Source organism: Equus caballus, chromosome 8, assembly GCF_041296265.1.
Source record: "Equus caballus isolate H_3958 breed thoroughbred chromosome 8, TB-T2T, whole genome shotgun sequence".
NCBI lineage: Eukaryota > Metazoa > Chordata > Mammalia > Perissodactyla > Equidae > Equus > Equus caballus.
The window spans coordinates 10,894,306-10,913,288 of NC_091691.1; the positions used below are offsets into that span (position 1 = coordinate 10,894,306).

Here is an 18,983-nt window from a genome sequence, read left to right on the forward strand (position 1 = left end):
TGAAGCCTGAATGAGCGACAGGGATTCTGGAAGAAACCCAGAGCAGGCCGTTCTGTGCCTTCTTCTGGGAGTGTGTCCTGCAGGGGCAGAGCGCGGGCCTTCAGAGCGCACTCACCGGAGCCCCTGGCCTGCGCCTGAGTCTCAGATCCCAGCCCGGCTGCTTCCCAGCTGGGCGAGTGCGACCCACCTCTCCATGCCTCGGCTTCCTCCTCTCTACAGTAATCATTTCAGGGCCCCTACTCTGTGCCAGGCCCTGCTCATCCAACCAGGGCACATTCCAGAAATGTTTATCGAGCAGCTGGAGATGCCAGCGCTGTGCTCAGGGCCGGGGAGACAGCCGAGAACAAAACAGGCGAAAGCTCAGTCCTTGCACAGCATGTGCTGCTGAAGTCTGACTTCTGGTGCGTTCCTGGTTTCTGTATTTGCATAGTCAATTTTAAGATAATTATTCCTCCTCCTTTTAGCAGATAAGGAAACTGAGGCATTGGCGGTTAAGGAACTGGGCGAGGTCCCACAGCTAGGAAGTGGTGACAAGGAATTGGAACCCAGGCCATCGGCCCCTTGGGGCATGACAGCACGGCCCCCTGGGGTTGCTGGAGGATGTCATGAGTTAGGATAGGTGAAGGGCCCAGCTGAGGCCTGACACCTGGCGCTGCTCGTGACATGTGCCCTGCCATGAAGGTCGGCACGCTCCCGTCTGCTGCCACTGGGGTCTGTATGGTGCGTGACCACGTGTGTCCCTGTCTCTCTCTCCAGATGTGAGCCCCGCGGGCCTCCCGCTGACCTGTCGCTGACACAGGCGCGTCCCCCGAGGCCCAGCATGCGCCTGTCTATGCGGAGGGCGCTGCTGGCGGCCGGCTGCACCCTGGCCCTGGTGCTGGCCGTCCAGCTGGGGCAGCAGGTGCTGGAGTGCCGCGCGGTGCTGGAGGGGCCGCGGAGCCCCCGGCGGGCCATGCGGCCGGAGCAGGAGGACCTGGTGATGGTGGGCGCGGACCACGTGGAGTACCGCTACGGCAAGGCCATGCCGCTCATCTTCGTGGGCGGCGTGCCCCGCAGCGGCACCACGCTGATGCGCGCCATGCTCGACGCCCACCCCGAGGTGCGCTGCGGCGAGGAGACGCGCATCATCCCGCGCGTGCTGGCCATGCGCCAGGCCTGGTCCAAGTCGGGGCGGGAGAAGCTGCGGCTGGACGAGGCGGGCGTGACGGACGAGGTGCTGGACGCCGCCATGCAGGCCTTCATCCTGGAGGTGATCGCCAAGCACGGCGAGCCCGCCCGCGTGCTCTGCAACAAGGACCCCTTCACGCTCAAGTCCTCCGTCTACCTGTCGCGCCTGTTCCCCAACTCCAAGTTCCTGCTGATGGTGCGCGACGGCCGCGCCTCCGTGCACTCCATGATCACGCGCAAGGTCACCATCGCCGGCTTCGACCTCAGCAGCTACCGCGACTGCCTCACCAAGTGGAACAAGGCCATCGAGGTGATGTACGCGCAGTGCATGGAGGTGGGCAAGGACAAGTGTCTGCCCGTGTACTACGAACAGCTGGTGCTGCACCCCCGGCGCTCCCTCAAGCTCATCCTCGACTTCCTCGGCATCGCCTGGAGCGACGCCGTCCTGCACCACGAGGACCTCATCGGCAAGCCCGGTGGCGTCTCCCTGTCCAAGTGAGTGGAGCCCCCTAGGCTCCGCCCCAACCCCCGGTCCTGGACTCAGAGGCACTGGGTGGGAAGATCTGTTCTGCCTCTCCGAGCTGTGCGGCCTTGGGCAAGTCATTGTGCCTCACTGAACCTCAGCTTCCTTATCCAAAAGGTGGGGCAGTCACTCCTCTCTTTTCTGAGAGAATCAGCAAACTCTGAGTGTCTTTGTCGTAAGGCTGTAGTGGGTAAAGGTTTAGGACGCAGATTCTGGAACCAGGCTGTCTGGGTTCAAATTCCAGCTCCACCGCTTGCTAGCTGTGTGACCTGACGCAAGTGATTCAACCTCTCTGTGCCTCTGTTTCCTCCTCTATAACGTGGAGCTACACCATGGGTATCTGTCTGCCTTATGGATACCTGTGAGCATCAGATAGGGTAACACACATTAGGGGCTACTGTTGGTGTTATTATTGTTATTTGATTGTTGATATTACTTGTCTTGGAATACCCATCGTCCTCACCATCATCACGATTTAATGAGTGCCTGCTGTGTGGCAAGCCCTTAAACAAACATTATTCCTTTAATCCCCACAGCAACCTGGGGACATAGTGACTGCTCTTATCCCCATTTTACAGATGAATAAACTCAGTCTCAGAGAGAGCAAGTTACTGGCCTAAGGCCACACAGCTAGCAAAATGTGTCAGGATTTGAACCAGGTCTGTTGGACTCCAGGGCGTGTGTGCTCTTCAACTCCCCACAGCCAGGGCCCCTCGTCCCTCCCTCTTTCTGTCCCTTGCTCTCTGCCTTCCTCCTTTGGGGAGGCCGTTCCTCTCCCAAGAGCAAGTGCACTCTCCCTGCTGTAGGGTCACAGTGTGCTGTGTCCCTGTCTCCGTCCTGATGAGGCCCAAGCGTCCCCAAGAGCCCAGTGAAAGGGCGGTCCTTCCCCGGGCAACGCCTCCCCTTTTGCTTCATGGCTGATCTCCCCCAGGCTCCATCCCCAAGAACTCTGGAGTCCTGAGCAGAGCTGGGGACTTTGGCGGCTCCCCCGATGGCAGGGACATGCCCACGTGCCAGTTGCCCCAGCCGGGTGGTGCTGGAGCCGGGCTTTTGTCAATTATGACGACATCAGATGCCCAGGGGAATACATCTTTATTGTGGGAAAGTGGGACAGTATCCTTGGGACAGGAAAACAGCCCATAATCCCACCACCCAGATTTAACTATGTGACCAGCTTGTCCTTTGTCAGGGCATGTTGATAAAACCAGGGTCCCGTGGAACCATACTTCACTTCATGCGTGGGACCGCTTGCCAGTGGCCCCCAGCCCTCTGTTGCAGCATCATGTTGGGTGGCTGCATGATATTCCCCTCCACAGACTGCCATATTCTATTTAACATCCCCTATTTTTGGACACTTTGGTTATTTCTAGCTTTATGGACTCATATCAAGCATTGTCTTCCTTTTGCTACATCTGTTTGTCTCTGATCTTCTTCCCCAAGTTACCTGTCGGTGGATGGAAGCATCTAGAAATAGGCTCTCAGTGCTGGGAGCTCCCAGCCTTCCATCCTGCAAGGCCCCTGAACTGTCACTAGTGAGATCTTTGTGATTCCGATGGCTTGGTGAGCCTGTTACAGGGGAGCAGAAGGAAGCACATAGAGGATGATGGTTGTTCCATCGTAAGAGCATAACCTTGAAAACAACCTCAGTGTCCATCTTTAGGGGAATGAAAAAATAAGTTATGGAGGCATGCTACACAGCTGACAAAAAGAATGAGAGTTGAGCGAAAACAAAGTTGCAAACCAATACATATAGTGTATCATTTCTGCTTTACAAATTGCAAACAAAACCATAGCTTTTCTCTGTGTATGTGTGTGGGACAGGAAGAGAAAGCTAACACTTACTGAGACCTTCCAGGGTACCTTATTTTTCCAGTACTAACTCATTGACTTGTATTAACTCATTTACTCCCCAAACAGCCCAGGCAGGTAGGTACTATCATTATTCCCATTTAAAGAGGAGGAAACTGAGGCTCAGAGAGGTGAAGTAACTTTCCCAAGGACACATAGCCTGGGTGGTCCGACTGGCATTGGCACTCGGGCAGTCTGGCTCCGGAGTCTGCTCTTAGCCTGTCTGCTATTTCGAACACAGAAACAGCATTGCAAGGGTGAGCTCCAAAATGCCACAACTGGGTCCCTGGAGGGAGCTGATGGCCTGGGCATTCTGACCACAGGGCCTCTTGGCCTTACCATCAGTGTTTTATCATTATTTCTCAAGAACAAAGTATCCATCTTAGTCACGTAAATAAAAAGTTATTTTTAAAAAGTCAGAGATGTCGAGAGGGTGGAATTTAAGCACCCTCGGTGTGCCCTGCCTGTTACTCTCCTCTGACTTGGCACTACGTGCTCTTATCCCCATTGCACAGAGGAGGTATGAGGAGGCCAGTGACTTGCCTGCAGTCTCACAGTTGTTGAGGGCACAGCTGGCCCAGGGCCAGGTACCCCCAGCCTCCAGCTGCCCCAGGGCAACTTAGCAGGGAGGCCGCCCAGATGCCGTCTGGGTCTGCCCGTGCCCCATCCAGCCTGTCTTTTCTCCCCAGGATCGAGCGATCCACAGACCAGGTCATCAAGCCCGTGAACCTGGAAGCACTTTCCAAGTGGACCGGCCACATCCCTGGGGACGTGGTGAGGGACATGGCCCACATCGCCCCCATGCTGGCTCGGCTTGGCTATGACCCTTACGCAAACCCGCCCAACTACGGCAACCCTGACCCGATCGTCATCAACAACACGCAGCGGGTGAGTGCACGTGCACATGTGGAGATGTGCTCTTGGGCCGTGGCGGGCCGGAAGCTCCGGCTCCCTGAGAAAGCATTTAGTCTCTTGTTTCCTAAGCAACTGGTTTGTTTCTATCTTACGGACATGGTGAATTGTAAGACTGCTTCTATTTCCGTTTTTGCCTGGGCCACAAGGAAGCTCAAGAACAACTGGCAGCTTGTCTCTCCCACCCTATAGCATCTAACAGCAGGCCCATTTGTGCACTAATTTCATCCTATTTCTCTACTCTTATTTACCCTTTCCTCCCTATTTCCCCGGCTGTTTCTTCCTTTCTTTGTAAAGCACTTCAAGTCTTTGTTGAGACTGGGCATAAAGAAATAAACTGTTGGTCCCTTATTGCCCCCCTAGGTTTAAGGTTGATTTCTTTTTTTTTTCTTCCCAAAGCCCCAGTACATAGTTGTATATCATAGTTGTAGATCCTTCTAGTTCGTCTGTGTAGGATGCCACTATAGCACGGCTTGATAAGTGGCACTAGGTCTGCGCCCAGGATCCGAACCGATGAACCCCAGGCCGCCAAAGCAGAGCACGTACACTTAACCACTAGGCCACGGGGCCAGCCTGTAAGGTTGATTTCTGAGACAAATGTGAGCTGAGGGCAGTTTAAATTACTTTTTAAGTTCTGCTTAGTTAAGGAGGTCAAGGGAAATGACTTTGACAGGATGTTTGTGAAGTGCTAAGTAGTCTAAGCCTGGATCAAAGAACAGGTAACGCGTCCATGCTCCCTCTTTCCACGTTGCCGTCACAGCTGCGGGTTTACGTTGGGGGCTGTGTTCTGACTTCCTCAGAGGCACGAAGTTAGTGAAAATATCTGGAAATGGGACCCAGGCCTGCAGAACAGCCCTCCTGGCCCTTCCTTCCATCATTGAGACTCAGAGGCTGAATTTAAGCTAAGCTCGGCATTTCTGAAGGCGTGCTGATTCTGGAAAGTAAGCAGTTCTGTTGAACCACAAAGGGAGAAAGCCATTCCTCTTTCCTGTAATTCTTAAGGACTCAAGGAGAAAGACTCCACTGGGGCTGAAACGCCTTGAACACCTCGCTGACACGCGCAAGCTTGCCTTTTAACAGAGAATTTACTCGCGCCGCCCTTGTAATTGCCGTGTAATTACATTAGTTCTTTCTCTGCCCCCGCCATCAGTGGATTTTGCACACATTTATTGATGGAAATACTAGAGATCCGACATAGATGCCCAGACTGCATTGACAGTGTGGGTCTTCACCACCTGGATGTGGTTTATTTTTATTGTGATTTTTATTATAAATATTGATTACTATTTATTTTTATTATTCAATAATAATTATTCTTTCAACTGTCCTTATGTGTTTTATGTAATATATTTCACACTAAAAAATTAATTAACTAGATTAAAAAGAAGGAGAAGCGGGTGATGATCTGGAAATCCAGCCCCCAGGCACTTCTCAGAAACAGCGGGGGCAGAATGGGGACCACAGCATCACCAGGCTGTCCTCTCCCTACCCCACATGCCCAGCCAGGGGTCCAGCAGCGGCTTCTCTGACATGTTTTTAAAACCCGAGGCCCCTGGCTTGCCCCAGACTGTGGGTCAGAAGCTCCTAGACGAAGGCCTGACCTTGTGTATTGTATAAAAAGTTACAAATTCGTACCAGCCCTGATCGTCAGGAGCAGCTCCGTGGAGCTCTGTTGTTGGTTTAAAATGGAAGATGTGTCCAGTTTTCTTCCCAAGAGGTTCCCTCCCTGGGAGTTAATCAAGTCTTGGCAAGTGCCAGACCCTTGTTTAGTCTTTACGGTAGTTTTGTTATTACTGCAAAGGTAAGTCCCCTCGTCGAAAGCCGTGTGTGTGTGTGTGTGTGTGTGTGTGTGTGTTTGTGTGTGTGACATTATGTGTTCCTATGGTGGATCCTGGGGTGGGCTAGACTCAGTGACTGGAAGGACCCCATTGCTAATGAAATTGCCCACACCTGTGCTGTCCATTACCACCACGAGCTACTAACCTTTGTGGCTTTTGACATGTGACTAGCGCAAATTGAGAGGTGCTGGGAGTGTAAAATAACACTGCGTTTTGAAGTCCTAGTACAAAAAAAAATCAGTAGAATTTCTCACTAATCACTTTTATATTGATTACACGTTGAAGTATTAATATTTTATTTTTTTTCCTTTCTCTCTTTTTTTCTTTTGAGGACGATTAGCCCTGAGCTAACTACTGCCAATCCTCCTCTTTTTGCTGAGGAAGACTGGCCCTGAGCTAACATCCATGCCCATCTCCCTCTACTTTATATGTGGGACGCCTGCCACAGCATGGCATGCCAAGGGGTGCCATGTCCCCACCTTGGATCTGAACCGGGGAACCCTGGGCCACCGAAGTGGAACGTGCACATTTAACCACTGTGCCACCGGGCTGGCCCCATAAGTATTAATATTTTAGATATATCAGGTTAAATAAAAGATATTACGAGAATTAATTTCACCTGATTACTTTTTTTAAAATGTAGCTACTAAAAAACTCAAAATTACTTAGTCGGTTCACATTTTCTTCTCTTGGACAGTGCTGGTCTATAGGTGACTTATCTGTCGAGAGAGTGTGGAAAGGCCTGGAATTTTCTGGTTCCCACCTCAGGGCCTTTGCCCTAACTGTGTCTTCTGCCTAGAATGCTTCTCCTTCAGAGCTTAGCCTGGCTGGTTTTCCTTGTTGGTGAGGTCTCAGCTCAAAAGTTACCTGTTCCAAGAGGCCCTTTTTGACCACCCATCAAGAGAATTCCCCTGGTCTGTCCCAGTCACATTCCTTTGTTTTCGTTCTTTGTAGCGCTTCCTGTGGTTTGACATGTTCTAGTTTATTTGTGTTTATTACTACCTGTGGATTGTCTGTCTCCCTCTCTAGAATGGAAGCCCCAGGAAAACAGGAATTTTAATTGTCTGGTTAATGCTGTGGCCCTGGAGCTTAGAACAGTGCCTGGAACAAGAGGAGCTCAAGAAATGTTTGTTGATGGCTGGATGGATGGATGGATGGCTGGATGGCTGGATGGGTGGATGGGTGGCTGGGTGGACGGATGGATGGCTGGATGGCTAGATGGGTGGATGGGTGGGTGGGTGGACAGATGGGTGGATGGATGGGTGGACGGGTGGATGGATGGGTGGATGGATGAGTGGATGGATGGATGGGTGGTTGGATGGATGGATGGATGGTTGGATGGATGGATGGATGGGTGGATGGATGAGTGGATGGATGGATGGGTGGTTGGATGGATGGATGGATGGTTGGATGGATGGATGGATGGATGGATGGATGGATGGTTGGATGGATGGATGGATGAGTGGATGGATGGCTGGATGGATGGGTGGATGGCTAGGTGGATGAAAGGATGAGTGGATGGGTGGGTGGATGGGCGGTTGGGAGGGTGGATGGATGTGGAGGTGATGGACTAAATTTTATTTTTATTTACATTTTATTTATATTTTATATTTATATATGTAATATAAATATATTTTATATTTAATATATATTCAACATAATATATATTATATATAGTTAATATAACATATGTAATATAATTTATATATAACATAATATAATATATAATACTATATATAATATAAATATATTTATATATTTATTTTATTTATATTTATAAATTTTATTTTATCATTTCCATGATAGTGATATTTTTCTTCTCTTTCCTAGGTCTTGAAAGGGGACTATAAAACACCAGCCAATCTGAAAGGATATTTTCAGGTTAGAAACCCCGAGGGGAATTCTGAATTCTGCATATCTGGCTGTCCCACTCACTGGCTTGCTGCATATCTTGGACACTTCACTTCTCTAATATGGCCAATAGTTTCCCCATCGGAAGATTGGGCGGGGCTGGGGGTTGGGCCAGAGGCTCTCTCAGAGTCTGATCCAGCTGGGCCCAGGTCCCAGCAGCTCTGCCTGAGCCCCCTCCATCCCCTCGTCTCCTGGCTTGACAGCAGTGGGAGGGGACGTGCTGGGGACTTTTGTCAGGCTTTCTGTCTCTAGCCTTAAATTCAGTTTTATTTCAAGTGGCAATTCCCAAACATGACCCAGCACAAAATTTTCATCAGTTTACCGTAAAATGAGACACACAAAGGTCACGTGATGTGGGACTATGTATGAATGTAGGCGCACATACGCTCCTGCATCCCCATATACATCCCGGGTATGTCCGTGGGAGGCAGTCCATGGATCGTGTCAAGAAGAACCGCCCCTTGACCAACATTATAGTGTCTTTCTTTTGGTGTTAAAGAATCCCCTTTTAAATGAAGTGGTGGTGCTAAAATTAGTAGTTTCAGTTTGTGTGTGTTTTATTTAATTTGGCAAATAACGGGTGGGCCACCCTGTGCCAGTCCCCAGTTTAAAATCAAATTGGTGAAATCTGATTTCCTGGGGACCACAGCTTTCGTGCCCATCTCAGTTCTTTGGGGAGGGGTCCACGCTCCCTTTATGGGAATCAGAGACCCATCTCTTGCCACTGTGGAAAAAATATTGCCAGACTTAATCAGCACTCATTTATTATTTGTTTTAACCAAAAAGATGATGTCACAAGAACAACCAACAGAAGTGGGGGGAGGGGAATTAGCCACAAGCCGAAACTCTTCATTTTTGCATGTCGTCCTTTTCTGCCCACCTGAAGGTACATTTTTGCATTCGTTGCAGTTTCGTCGTGCGAGCTGCTTGGTTTTGCTTTCTGAGTGTTTTCCATCTTTTGGGTTTCACTGTTGTATTTTGGATGGCTGCAGAGTGTTCTCTAGAACGCATTATGTGCCATCCGTTACTTAACTCCCACCCCGAGATCCTTCACAGTTTTTGCTGTATCCCAAGTGATGTCGTGTGCACATCATCCTGATCTTGCCTCTCTTTGTGGGGTGAGAGCTTGGGGCTTGATGGAATCATTCCCTTCAAATACATTTTTGGGGAGTGGAATTGGTGAGTGGAAAGGTCCAGATCTTTTTTTTTTTTTCTCTTCTTCTTCTTCTCCCCAAAGTGCCCCACCCCCCGCCCCGGTACATAGTTGTATATTATAGTTGTGAGTGCCTCTGGGTTGTGCTATGTGAGATGCCGCCTCAGCATGGCCTGATGAGCGGTGCCGTGTCCATGCCTAGGATCTGAACTAGGGAAACCCTGGGCTGCCGAAGCAGAGTGCGCGAATTTAACTACTCGGCCACGGGGCCGGCCCCCAGGTCCAGATCTTTTTAAGACTCTTGAACGACAAGGCTAAAATTGTTTTACAAAACACTTGGACCACTTTACACTCCCTTGCAGCGTATGGCACATGCAAGATGTCCAGCTGACCTAGGACTGTTTTTTTGTGCTGGTAGGAGCAAAATATGAAGAAATGGTGGTCTATGCTCCATCACCGTGAATACTCCCGCCCTCGGGAGAGTTGCCTGCATATTGGGTCAAACCTCTACTTTCTGTCCTCATCTCCTCTGCCGTCCTTCACTGTGCATGTGACTTCATCCATTGGTAGGGCAGCAGGGAAGTACATGGTGGCACATGCATTCTACAGAATATTATGTAGCTTTCCAAAATGGTAATCATGATTACTGTAATTAAGGAAGCGAAATGGAGCAGCTCACAAGTTAGAACTGCAACAGATGCAAAAATGTCTACTCACTCCCTAGGCTCCAAACACGCTCCCCCTTCCAGCTCTTTGCTGTTCCCTCTGCCAGGAATGCTTTTCCACCCTGAGCTTTGCGTGACTGGCCTCGTTTTCATCTTTTCAAGCTTTGCTTATGGGGTGTTTTCCAACACCAACAACCAAGTCTCCGATGCTCCAGACACCCACTGGGTGTGGAATAATTTAATTCAGTTCTGACACTGACTCCCAGAGAGAGCGTCAGACCCCGCAGGTTCAGGGCTCAGGCCCCCAGGACAGCCCCCACTTCAGATGCCAGGCGCAATGGGGTGCCCATGCTACTCGCATTTCTGCCTGGACAACTACATGTCCGGGGGTTCCCATGACATCCCCACTCAGGTTTGATAATTTGCTAGAACAACTCACACGGCTCAGGAAAACACTTTACTTCCTAGATTACTGGTTTATTGTAAAGGATACAGCTCAGGAACAGCCGGGTGGAAGAGATGTACGGGACAAGGAATGAAGGAAGGGACCTGGAGCTTCCACGCCCTCTGGGTGCACCACCCTCCCAGCACCTCCATGTGTTCACTAGCCCTGAAGCTCTGTGAATGCCATCATTTCAGGATTTTTAAGGAGGTTTCATTAAGCAAGCATGATTAATTAAATCACTGACTGTTGGTTATTCACTCAATCTCCAGCCCCTGTCCCCTCCCCAGAGGTTGGGGCGTCAGGCTGAAATTTCCAACCCTTTAATCATGTCGTGGTCTTTCTGGGGACCAGCCCCCATCCTGAAGCTCTCTAGGGACCCCCCGGCCATCAGTCTTCTCATTAGCATGCAAAAGATGCTTGTCATCACTCTGGAGTTTCCAAGGTTTTGAGGAGCTGTGTGCCAGGAACCCAGGACAAGGATCAAATGTTTATTGTTCTTTATACCACAGCTTAAATGTCATCCCTGGTAGTGGCCTTTCCTAGCCACCCTGTCTGAGGTAGCCCCACTACCACTACTCATATCAGCCCATTGTATTGCCCGGACATTATCTTGCATATGTGTTTGTGTAACAGGCTCTCCTCCTGCTAGAATGTAAGCTGCCTGAGAACAGGGCATCCCCAGCACCTGGCACATAGTAGGTGTGCGGTGAATATGTCACGAGTGAGTGTGTGCCTGACTGAGTGGTGCTGAGAGGCGAGCCTCAGGGTGGCGAGACCCTGGCCTCCCCGCCTGGCCGTGACGCCTTGCTCTGTGTGTTGCCCTCCTCTAGGTGAACCAGAACAGCACCTCCTCCTCCCCCTTGGGAAGCTCGTGATTTCCAGGTAGGCCTGCGCACCTCGCTGGGGCCCCCCACCACTTCTGAGCCCAGGAGCCACTTTTCCAGAAAGCTTGTCCTTCCAGAGCCTCCCTGGGGACGAGTGTCCACCAAGGTGGGCTGACCCAGCCCCATTGGGAGGTTCCCATGGCGACAGGTTGGGGGAGCTATTTATAGAATGAAGGCTTAGTCTCCTAGCTCTGGATCAGGGGTGGGGGCGGGGATCAACGCTGAACCTACCAGAAAAAGCTTTGTCTGACATTGGGGAGGGGGCAGGGAAGACCAATGTGATGGGGCAATTCTTGGACCATTTCTGCACAGAATGCTGTCTGCCAATTCAGCTTCTATAAACAGCATCAGGTTTGGCCCAAAGCAGTTAATGTTCTAATAATAGCCACAAGCAGTTCTGGGCTAGGAATAACCCCCCGGCATTGGGCCAAGTGCTTACTCCTTGTGTGTTACTCATTTAACCCTCAGCATCCCTGGTAGGCAGGTGACGTGATTGTCCTGTTTTACAGAGGAGAAAAGCAAAGCCCAGAGATGGCCTTTGACTTGCCCAAGGCCACACAGCTACCAGATGGCAGAATTCTCCCCAAAGCCATCTCCCCCAGAGTTTGCTTTCCATAAAGGATTTCAAGTGCATATTTTTCCATCCGTATTTTGCTAAAGGGTAGGGAACTGTGTTCTGAACTTGAAAAGTCAAAGATCTAAGAACTCACTTCTGGTTTGACTTCTCCCGGCCTCCATTTTCCACATCTGGAGAATGGGGATTCACCGATGTCCACCTGCAAAGGTGGTCGCCCGAGGAAGTCAGCTGGCCCCGGCGGGATGCTGGGCCCTCGCTGTGGCCGTGGGCACTGGAGGTAGGGCTCCGGTGGGTGGGAGCTCACTTCTGTCCCCAGCCTCTCAGCCCAGGCTCAAGGGAACTTGGGGCATTCACAGAGGTCACAGCCACCTTGCGTGGGTATTTCCCTCTTGTTTTAGACCATACAAGAGCTTCTAGCCTGGATTCTATTTTTAGTCTCCTTTTCTTATTTTTAAATACTCAGCATATTTTTCACTTTTTCTCTTTGAAGTCCAGTTTGCAGCAACCTGCAAGGCTGGAGACACTCAGTCCTGTCATTAGCGGGGTTCCCCTCTTGACTTGTGCTAAGATCCCAGAGTTCTGTTTAATTCCAAAGCAAAGAGCTGTTCCCGAAAACAAAGTGGATTCGCCTCCTGGAGAGTTCAATCAGACTCTCCGCCGGAAGTAGTTGCCTCACAAAGTAAAGTATATTTGTGGCAAATAGGAGGCCATGAGGAACCCTTTCCAGAGTCCTGGTGTCCAGAACAAAGGGAAGCAGGGCCTTTTATTTCGGATGGGGAATGAATATTCAAAAGGGAGAGGTGGGTGTTCGCTTGTGCAGGCTCAGATGGAAAACATGAGTCCACGTACACTGCAGGTTACGGTAATGAGGCCTAAGCTCCTGGAGAGATCTGAGCGTTAAAAATAAGGCAAAGGTCACAGGCGTCGCTCTGTGGTGAGGCCTGGTCTGGTCCAGGCTGGTTGGTGATGGCATCTCCTTAACAGAGCAAAAGGGAAAGAAAACAGTTTGGAAAAACAATTAAATGCTTCCAAAGCCACCCTTGAGGGCCACTCCCCTGGAAGACAGTCTTTCTCCGTGTTTCTAATTCTCTTCCCCTCGTTCTCTTTCTGCTGATTCCTTAGTAGCATCTCGAACCTTCTCATTGACAAAGACCAGAGAAATTCTTCACTTAACTGTTTAAACGAGATCCCTTATACAGGATGCTTTGGCTGATTCCTGGTGTAGAATTGCCTGGAACAAATGCTGCTCCGTCCGCTGCCTGCAAACATTCATTGGCGTTTATTGCCTGATCATTGCCGTTTGCTCTTCAGAAATAAGGAAAGTGTATCTTTGAGGTCAAGTGGATACAGGTTGAGATGGGGGTGAGAACCGAGGAAACGTTTTTAAATTTAAATTCTCTCTTCTCTCGGGCCATCTGGGAGGCATAGAGCAAACTCCCATGCTTAGGCGAACGCATGCTGCCCATCCGTTCTGCAGTCACACGTGTAAGTATAAAAGGTCTATTTCAGAACTGCTCCGCTGGGCCTCACGCCACTTTCTCCCCCTTTCAGATCTCTGCAAACGGCTTTGTTGCCAAGAGGAGAAGAAACTTTGCATTCGAGTGGAAATCGGACCACTACTCCAAGCATATTGCTTGCTCTTAATCGCCAAAACAGGACTGCCAATGAGGAATGTATTTGCAGATCTTTGCAAAAGCTGAATCGTTGAAAACTTGCCTTGAAACACTCTATCTTGGACACTCCAGGGGAGAGATCAAAGAGCGTGGAAGGAGTCCAGCTTTTGAAACTTTGGTATTTTATATTTTTACCCCTCAAGAACTTTTTTTTTAAGAAATGGATTTACCACCCTCCTTAATTTGCTGGACTGCCTGGGTGGCTTTGTTTAGGGGACAAGGCCCACCACCTGTGCCTCTCCTATTGACCCTTACTTTGAATTCAAAAGAATCTATTTAAGAATTTAATATATGAGGCTTTCTTTGACTCCTCCTCAGTTCTACCCAGTTTCAAAGAGAAAAAAATACTATTATTTGAATAAAGTGAACAGGGACTCATTTGTCTGTGCCTTACTTTACAGTGAATAGATGTTTTTTCCCCACATTGAAATTTTTTTTTTTTTTGCTGAGGAAGATTCACCCTGAGCTAACATCTGTGTCAATCATCTTCTTTTTTTGCTTGAGGAAGTTTCACCCTCATGGCTAACACCCATGCCAATCTTCCTCTTTTTGTTTGAGGAAGATTGTCCCTGAGCTAACATTGTGCCAGTCTTCCTCTATTTTGTATGTGGGACACCACCACAGCATCCGCTGACGAGTGGTATTGGTCTGTGCCTGGGAACCGAACCCAGGCCACTGAAGCGGAGTGCACTGAACTTAACGACTAGGCCACGGGCTGGCCCCCCTGTATTGAATTTTGTCAGGTGGGCTGATGACAAGCAAAGTCCGGGGAATAGGTCCATGCAAGGCACAGCTGAACTCCTGTGTCTTGGGTCCCCAAGGCCACCCTCAGGTTGGGTGCTTTGCTAGAAGGAGTCACAGAACTTAGAAAACCTGTGATACCCATGGTTACGGTTTATTACAGCAAAAGGATGCAGATTAAAATCAGCAAAGGAAGAAGGCCCACAGGGCAGAGGCCAGGAGAGACCAGGAGCGAGCTCCCAGTGGTCCTCTCCCAGGGGAGTCTTAGGGACACGCTTAATTCTCCCAGCAACGATGTGTGACAACATGTGTAAAGTATTGCCAGCTGGGAAAGTGCACTGGAGCCTTGGCGTCCAGCATTTTTTGGGGGCATCAGTCACATAGGCATGAGGCACCCACATGATTGACCTTCTTAGAGGTCAAATGATAGAGCGTGGTCCAAGGCCCTCATAAGTCACAGTGTTGGCATAGAATGTCTGGCCTGGTGGGGCCCAGGGTCCCAGGTAGACAAAGACCCTCCTATTAGGATATTCCAAGCCTTAAAGGTCATTTAGAGGTCATCCCCCAGGAGCTGGTCAAGGGCCAGTCCTGTCTGGCAGGTGTACGTTGGAACTCTCCCACCTGCCAAGCTAACCCTTTACGGCCCAGCCCCCGAATGCTGAGGGATCCACTGGGCCCAGAACAATTTTGCGTCTTCAAGGGTTCAGGTGTTCCACCCACACTCCCTGGCCTTACGCCTCAAGATGCTAGTGAGGCTTCGGGAAGGCAGTGACTCAGTGTTTGGGGCACAGACTTTTGGAATCAGGCCAACTTGCCAGCTGTGTGTCTTGAGCCCTCGTTTCTTTCTCCATAGAATGGGGAAGTTAAAACTTCACAGGTTTATTGGGAGGAGCTGATGCGTGCGTGGGCAGTGGTGCCTGGTGTGTGATGAGCCTGCAGCTCGAGGTGGTTCTTGTCCCTCGTCTCGAGACCGCAGTGGGCTGGACAGTGGGTGGAGTGTGAGCACAGGAAGCTCGTGGTCACCACTCATTGGGTAGCAGAGGACAGCCGGCCTCGTTCATTGGTCCACTCACCCGCTGTTGTGTAACCAACCAGCCCAACACTTAGTGGCTTAAAACAGTTTATTGTTAACTGGAGTGAACAGAGTGATTCCAACGGCTGGTGGCTGGGACTCTGGTCATGTGACGGCTTCTTCATCCTCATGTCTGGTGCCTGGGCTGGGCTGGTTGGAACATCTAGAGGCTTGGCAGTCACAGGATTGACTGTGACTTGACTTCTTAGGTGACGGCTAGCTTCCCAGGGCGAGTGTTGCAAGAGGCAGGGAGCAGCAGGACTGCCAGTCAGCTAAGGGACATACCTGCAGTGGGGGCGGCGGCACTTCTGCTCAGATTGTCCGAGTAGTCACAGGGCCCTCCCACATTCAAGCAAGCGGAGAAATAGGCTCCTCCTCTGGATAGTGGAGCGGCAAGGTCACAAAGCAGAACGGCACGTGCGGCCGTCTTTGGAAAATACAATCCGCCACAGTTGTCTTAAAACTGATTTATCAGCCTCACCTGTAGATCATCGAATAACGTGTGAATTCAGCAAATGTTCCCTTCCTTCAATTAGGGTACAAAATAAAGACGTTCCTTTCCTTTGCTATTTAAATTTCCGTGATTCCAGGCCCCGCAAAAGGCTGGGTAATCAAAATCCCAGGCTTCTTGGGGGGTTTCCCCAGCCTCTGCCTCGGGACCGGGGAGGTTCTTCCCACTGATGGAGCTACTCCAGGTCCCCCGAAGCCCTAAATCTGGGCCTAGAACCAGGAGGGCATCTCTCAGCCGCCCCGCCCCCCCTCGTCCCCTCATCCTCCTTCTCTGTCCTAAAGGAACACATTTCAGGATGTTTAACTTTGAGAATTCCATTCCTTCAGGTGAAAGACCTAGCTCCACCCTCCAGGGCGTGCTCTTGACCACAGGGCCCTACTCCAACTTCAGTGCTTTCCCAAGTCTGGATTCTTCTGATCTGACCTTGTTTCCATGGTTACAGCCCGTGTTTTAAATGGGTTGTTGGTTAACTTTATATTTTGAAATAATACACTCATGAAGTTGCAAAAGCCGTCCCAAAGACGCCCATGTCCCCTTCATGCAGTTGCCCCCAACGCTGCCATGTCACACAGCTGTAGTACGACATCAGAACCGGGAACTGACGTTAGTACAACGCATTAACTGGACCGCACACCACAGACCTTATTCAGTTTTCACCAATTTTTGCATGTGTTTATTTGCGTGTGTATATTCAGGGTTTTGTTTCCTTTTTTTTCGTGGCAGAACCTCCCATATATCCACCCACCCCCTCACACACACACACAATCACATATAAAAGTTCAATCTATAAAACCAACGAGAATGGCTGTTCTGATGACCACCCATCCCTGTCCCAAGCTCCAGCTACTTCTCTTTGAAGCGCTTTATCGGAGTTAAGGTTTTGCACTTATTTGCCTGGTGATTTGATTCAAGTTGGTCTTATGAGGCTGTAAACAGCATGATTGCGGGAACTATTATTTTTAATTGCTCACCATTTATCCCCATCTCACATCTAGCATATCAGTGGTTGTGGGACCCAGGTTCCAAGATGGCCCACAGTGATGCTCGCCTCCTGGTATTCATGCCCCTTTTGTATGTTGTCCCTTTCCACACTGAATAGGGACAGGCTGCCAGGTTAATACAGGCTGGATGGTTAAACTTGAATTTCAGATAAAACAAGGAATAAGTTTTTAGTATTTGACAATATTTCATGGGACATAATTATACCACAAACTCACTTGTTTATCTGAAATTCAAATTTAACTGGGCATCCTGTATTTTTACTTGCTAAATCTGACCACCTTAAATAGAGCTGACCAGGCAACCAGCAAGATGTTCGGAAAATGACTGTGTGTGACTTCTGAGATTAGATCATAGACCTTGTGGTTTCAGCCTTGCTCTCTCTTGAGTCACTCACTCTCGGAGGCCAGACACTCTTGTGACGACACTCAGCACCCCTATGCTGAGGTTCACCTGGCAAGGAACTGAGGCCTCCTGTCAATGAACAACCAGCACCAGGCTACCAGCCGTGTGAGCGAAACACCCTGGAAATGGATCATCCGGCCCCGGTCAAGCCTGCAGATGAAGATAGTGCCAGCCAGCATCTTGGTTGCAACCCCAAGAGAGACCCCAAGTCAGAAGCAGCCAGCTAAGCCACTCTTGAATTCCTACCCAAAGAAATGGCGTGAGATTGTGTGCGCTGTCATTTCAAGCTGCTGAGTTACACTGCAATAGACATAATACATAGGAACTCATTAAATATTTGTTAATGGGTGATCGAATGAATGAATGATGAAGGCTGTGGTGCCTTATCTCACATGCGTGTTTCTGAGGATGCATGCTTTACAGATAATGCCCCAGGCCTGCAGGACCTCAGTGTTCGCAAATTCTTAAAAGATAAGTAGGGTAGAAGCCATCTGTAAGAAACATTTAAAGGGAAACCAGATTTGCTAATCTCAGCTGATCTGGATTTTCAATTCTGCCAAGTTCAGGATATATTTTTGTGACAGAATTCAAAATAAGAATAAGCCCTGTGCAACTCGATAATGTCACTGTCCTAGAAAAGGTACTTGTGCTAGACTTTAAATATCTCAGCTCTGAAATGCCACTTATGGGTTGTTTCTATGGTACCAACCTATTTAAAGTTATAACTGAGCAAGGATTTTTCCTCCAGATCTTTTGAAGGCAATGTGGAAACAGTGCTGTATGGCATAGGCCGATAAACGAGTGGTGAGGAGTGTGGACTCGGGGGGTCATAGAAACAACCTTGGAAGGTTGAGGAATCTGAGATGATGCATGGTTTGTCTTTGAGACCCTGAACAGATGGAAATCACTCTGTAAGTATTAGCTCAAATAAGTAGACAGAAATGGTGTGGGTGCCCCACGCGTGGTATAGCAGAGAAAGCTCTGATCTGGAAGTCTGACTCCTGGGTTCCAGGCCTGGCTCTGTCTTTAAACTCAGTGTGTGGCTGTGGGCACGTCATCTCCTCTGTGAAAAGAGAAGGATGGACTGATGCGTGTCTGAGGGCTCTGCCAGGCTCCTGCGGAGGAGCCTTGTTGCCTGGCAACCCTTTCTGGGAAGGCTCCATGTCTGAGCACCTCATTGGGAATCGAGACACGGACCTGGCTGTCCCCAAGTCCCAAAGCAAGGGTTTTTCTGGGCAGTGACAGGAAACCAGGATGGGTGTGAGATCCTGAATCTAAGCCACCTCTCTCCTTGCTTTTCCTGAGGCTGGATATTAGAGCCCAGAAATCCTGAAAAACCACTGATCTTTGAGGCTGAGAGGCCTCCCAGGCAGAGGCCTGAGATTGGGTCTTTTAAGCAAAAATAGCCACAACCATTTATGAAGCTCTTACTATGCCAGGAACTTGACATGCATTAATTAGCCCCCTTGTTTTTGGTCCTGAAAACAACCCTTTTCGAGCAGTATCGCCATTATTCCCATTTTACAGATGGGAAAACTGAGGTGCAGAGAAGTGAAGCAACCTGCCTCAGGGCCCACATCCAGGAAGCAGCAAAGTGGAGATTTGGGTCCTTGAAGTTTTACTCCAGAACCTTCATCTAAGTTCATAGAGAAGACATGT

The 18,983-nt window shown here is 49.6% G+C and overlaps 1 protein-coding gene across 5 annotated transcripts in view; it reads left to right on the forward strand.

The window, feature by feature from the left end:
* The window catches only part of TPST2 (tyrosylprotein sulfotransferase 2), a 55,037-nt gene extending 41,063 nt beyond the window's left edge, over positions 1-13,974 (forward strand). For all 5 annotated transcript variants that reach the window (XM_001499827.7, XM_070275303.1, XM_070275304.1 and 2 more), the window contains exons 2-6: positions 757-1,662; positions 4,228-4,426; positions 8,119-8,169; positions 11,293-11,344; positions 13,475-13,974. In XM_001499827.7, coding sequence (XP_001499877.2) covers positions 757-1,662; positions 4,228-4,426; positions 8,119-8,169; positions 11,293-11,337 — 1,201 coding nt within the window. In that variant the 3' untranslated portion in view covers positions 11,338-11,344; positions 13,475-13,974. The remainder of the gene's footprint in view (positions 1-756; positions 1,663-4,227; positions 4,427-8,118; positions 8,170-11,292; positions 11,345-13,474) is intronic.
* Positions 13,975-18,983: the final 5,009 nt, after the last annotated feature.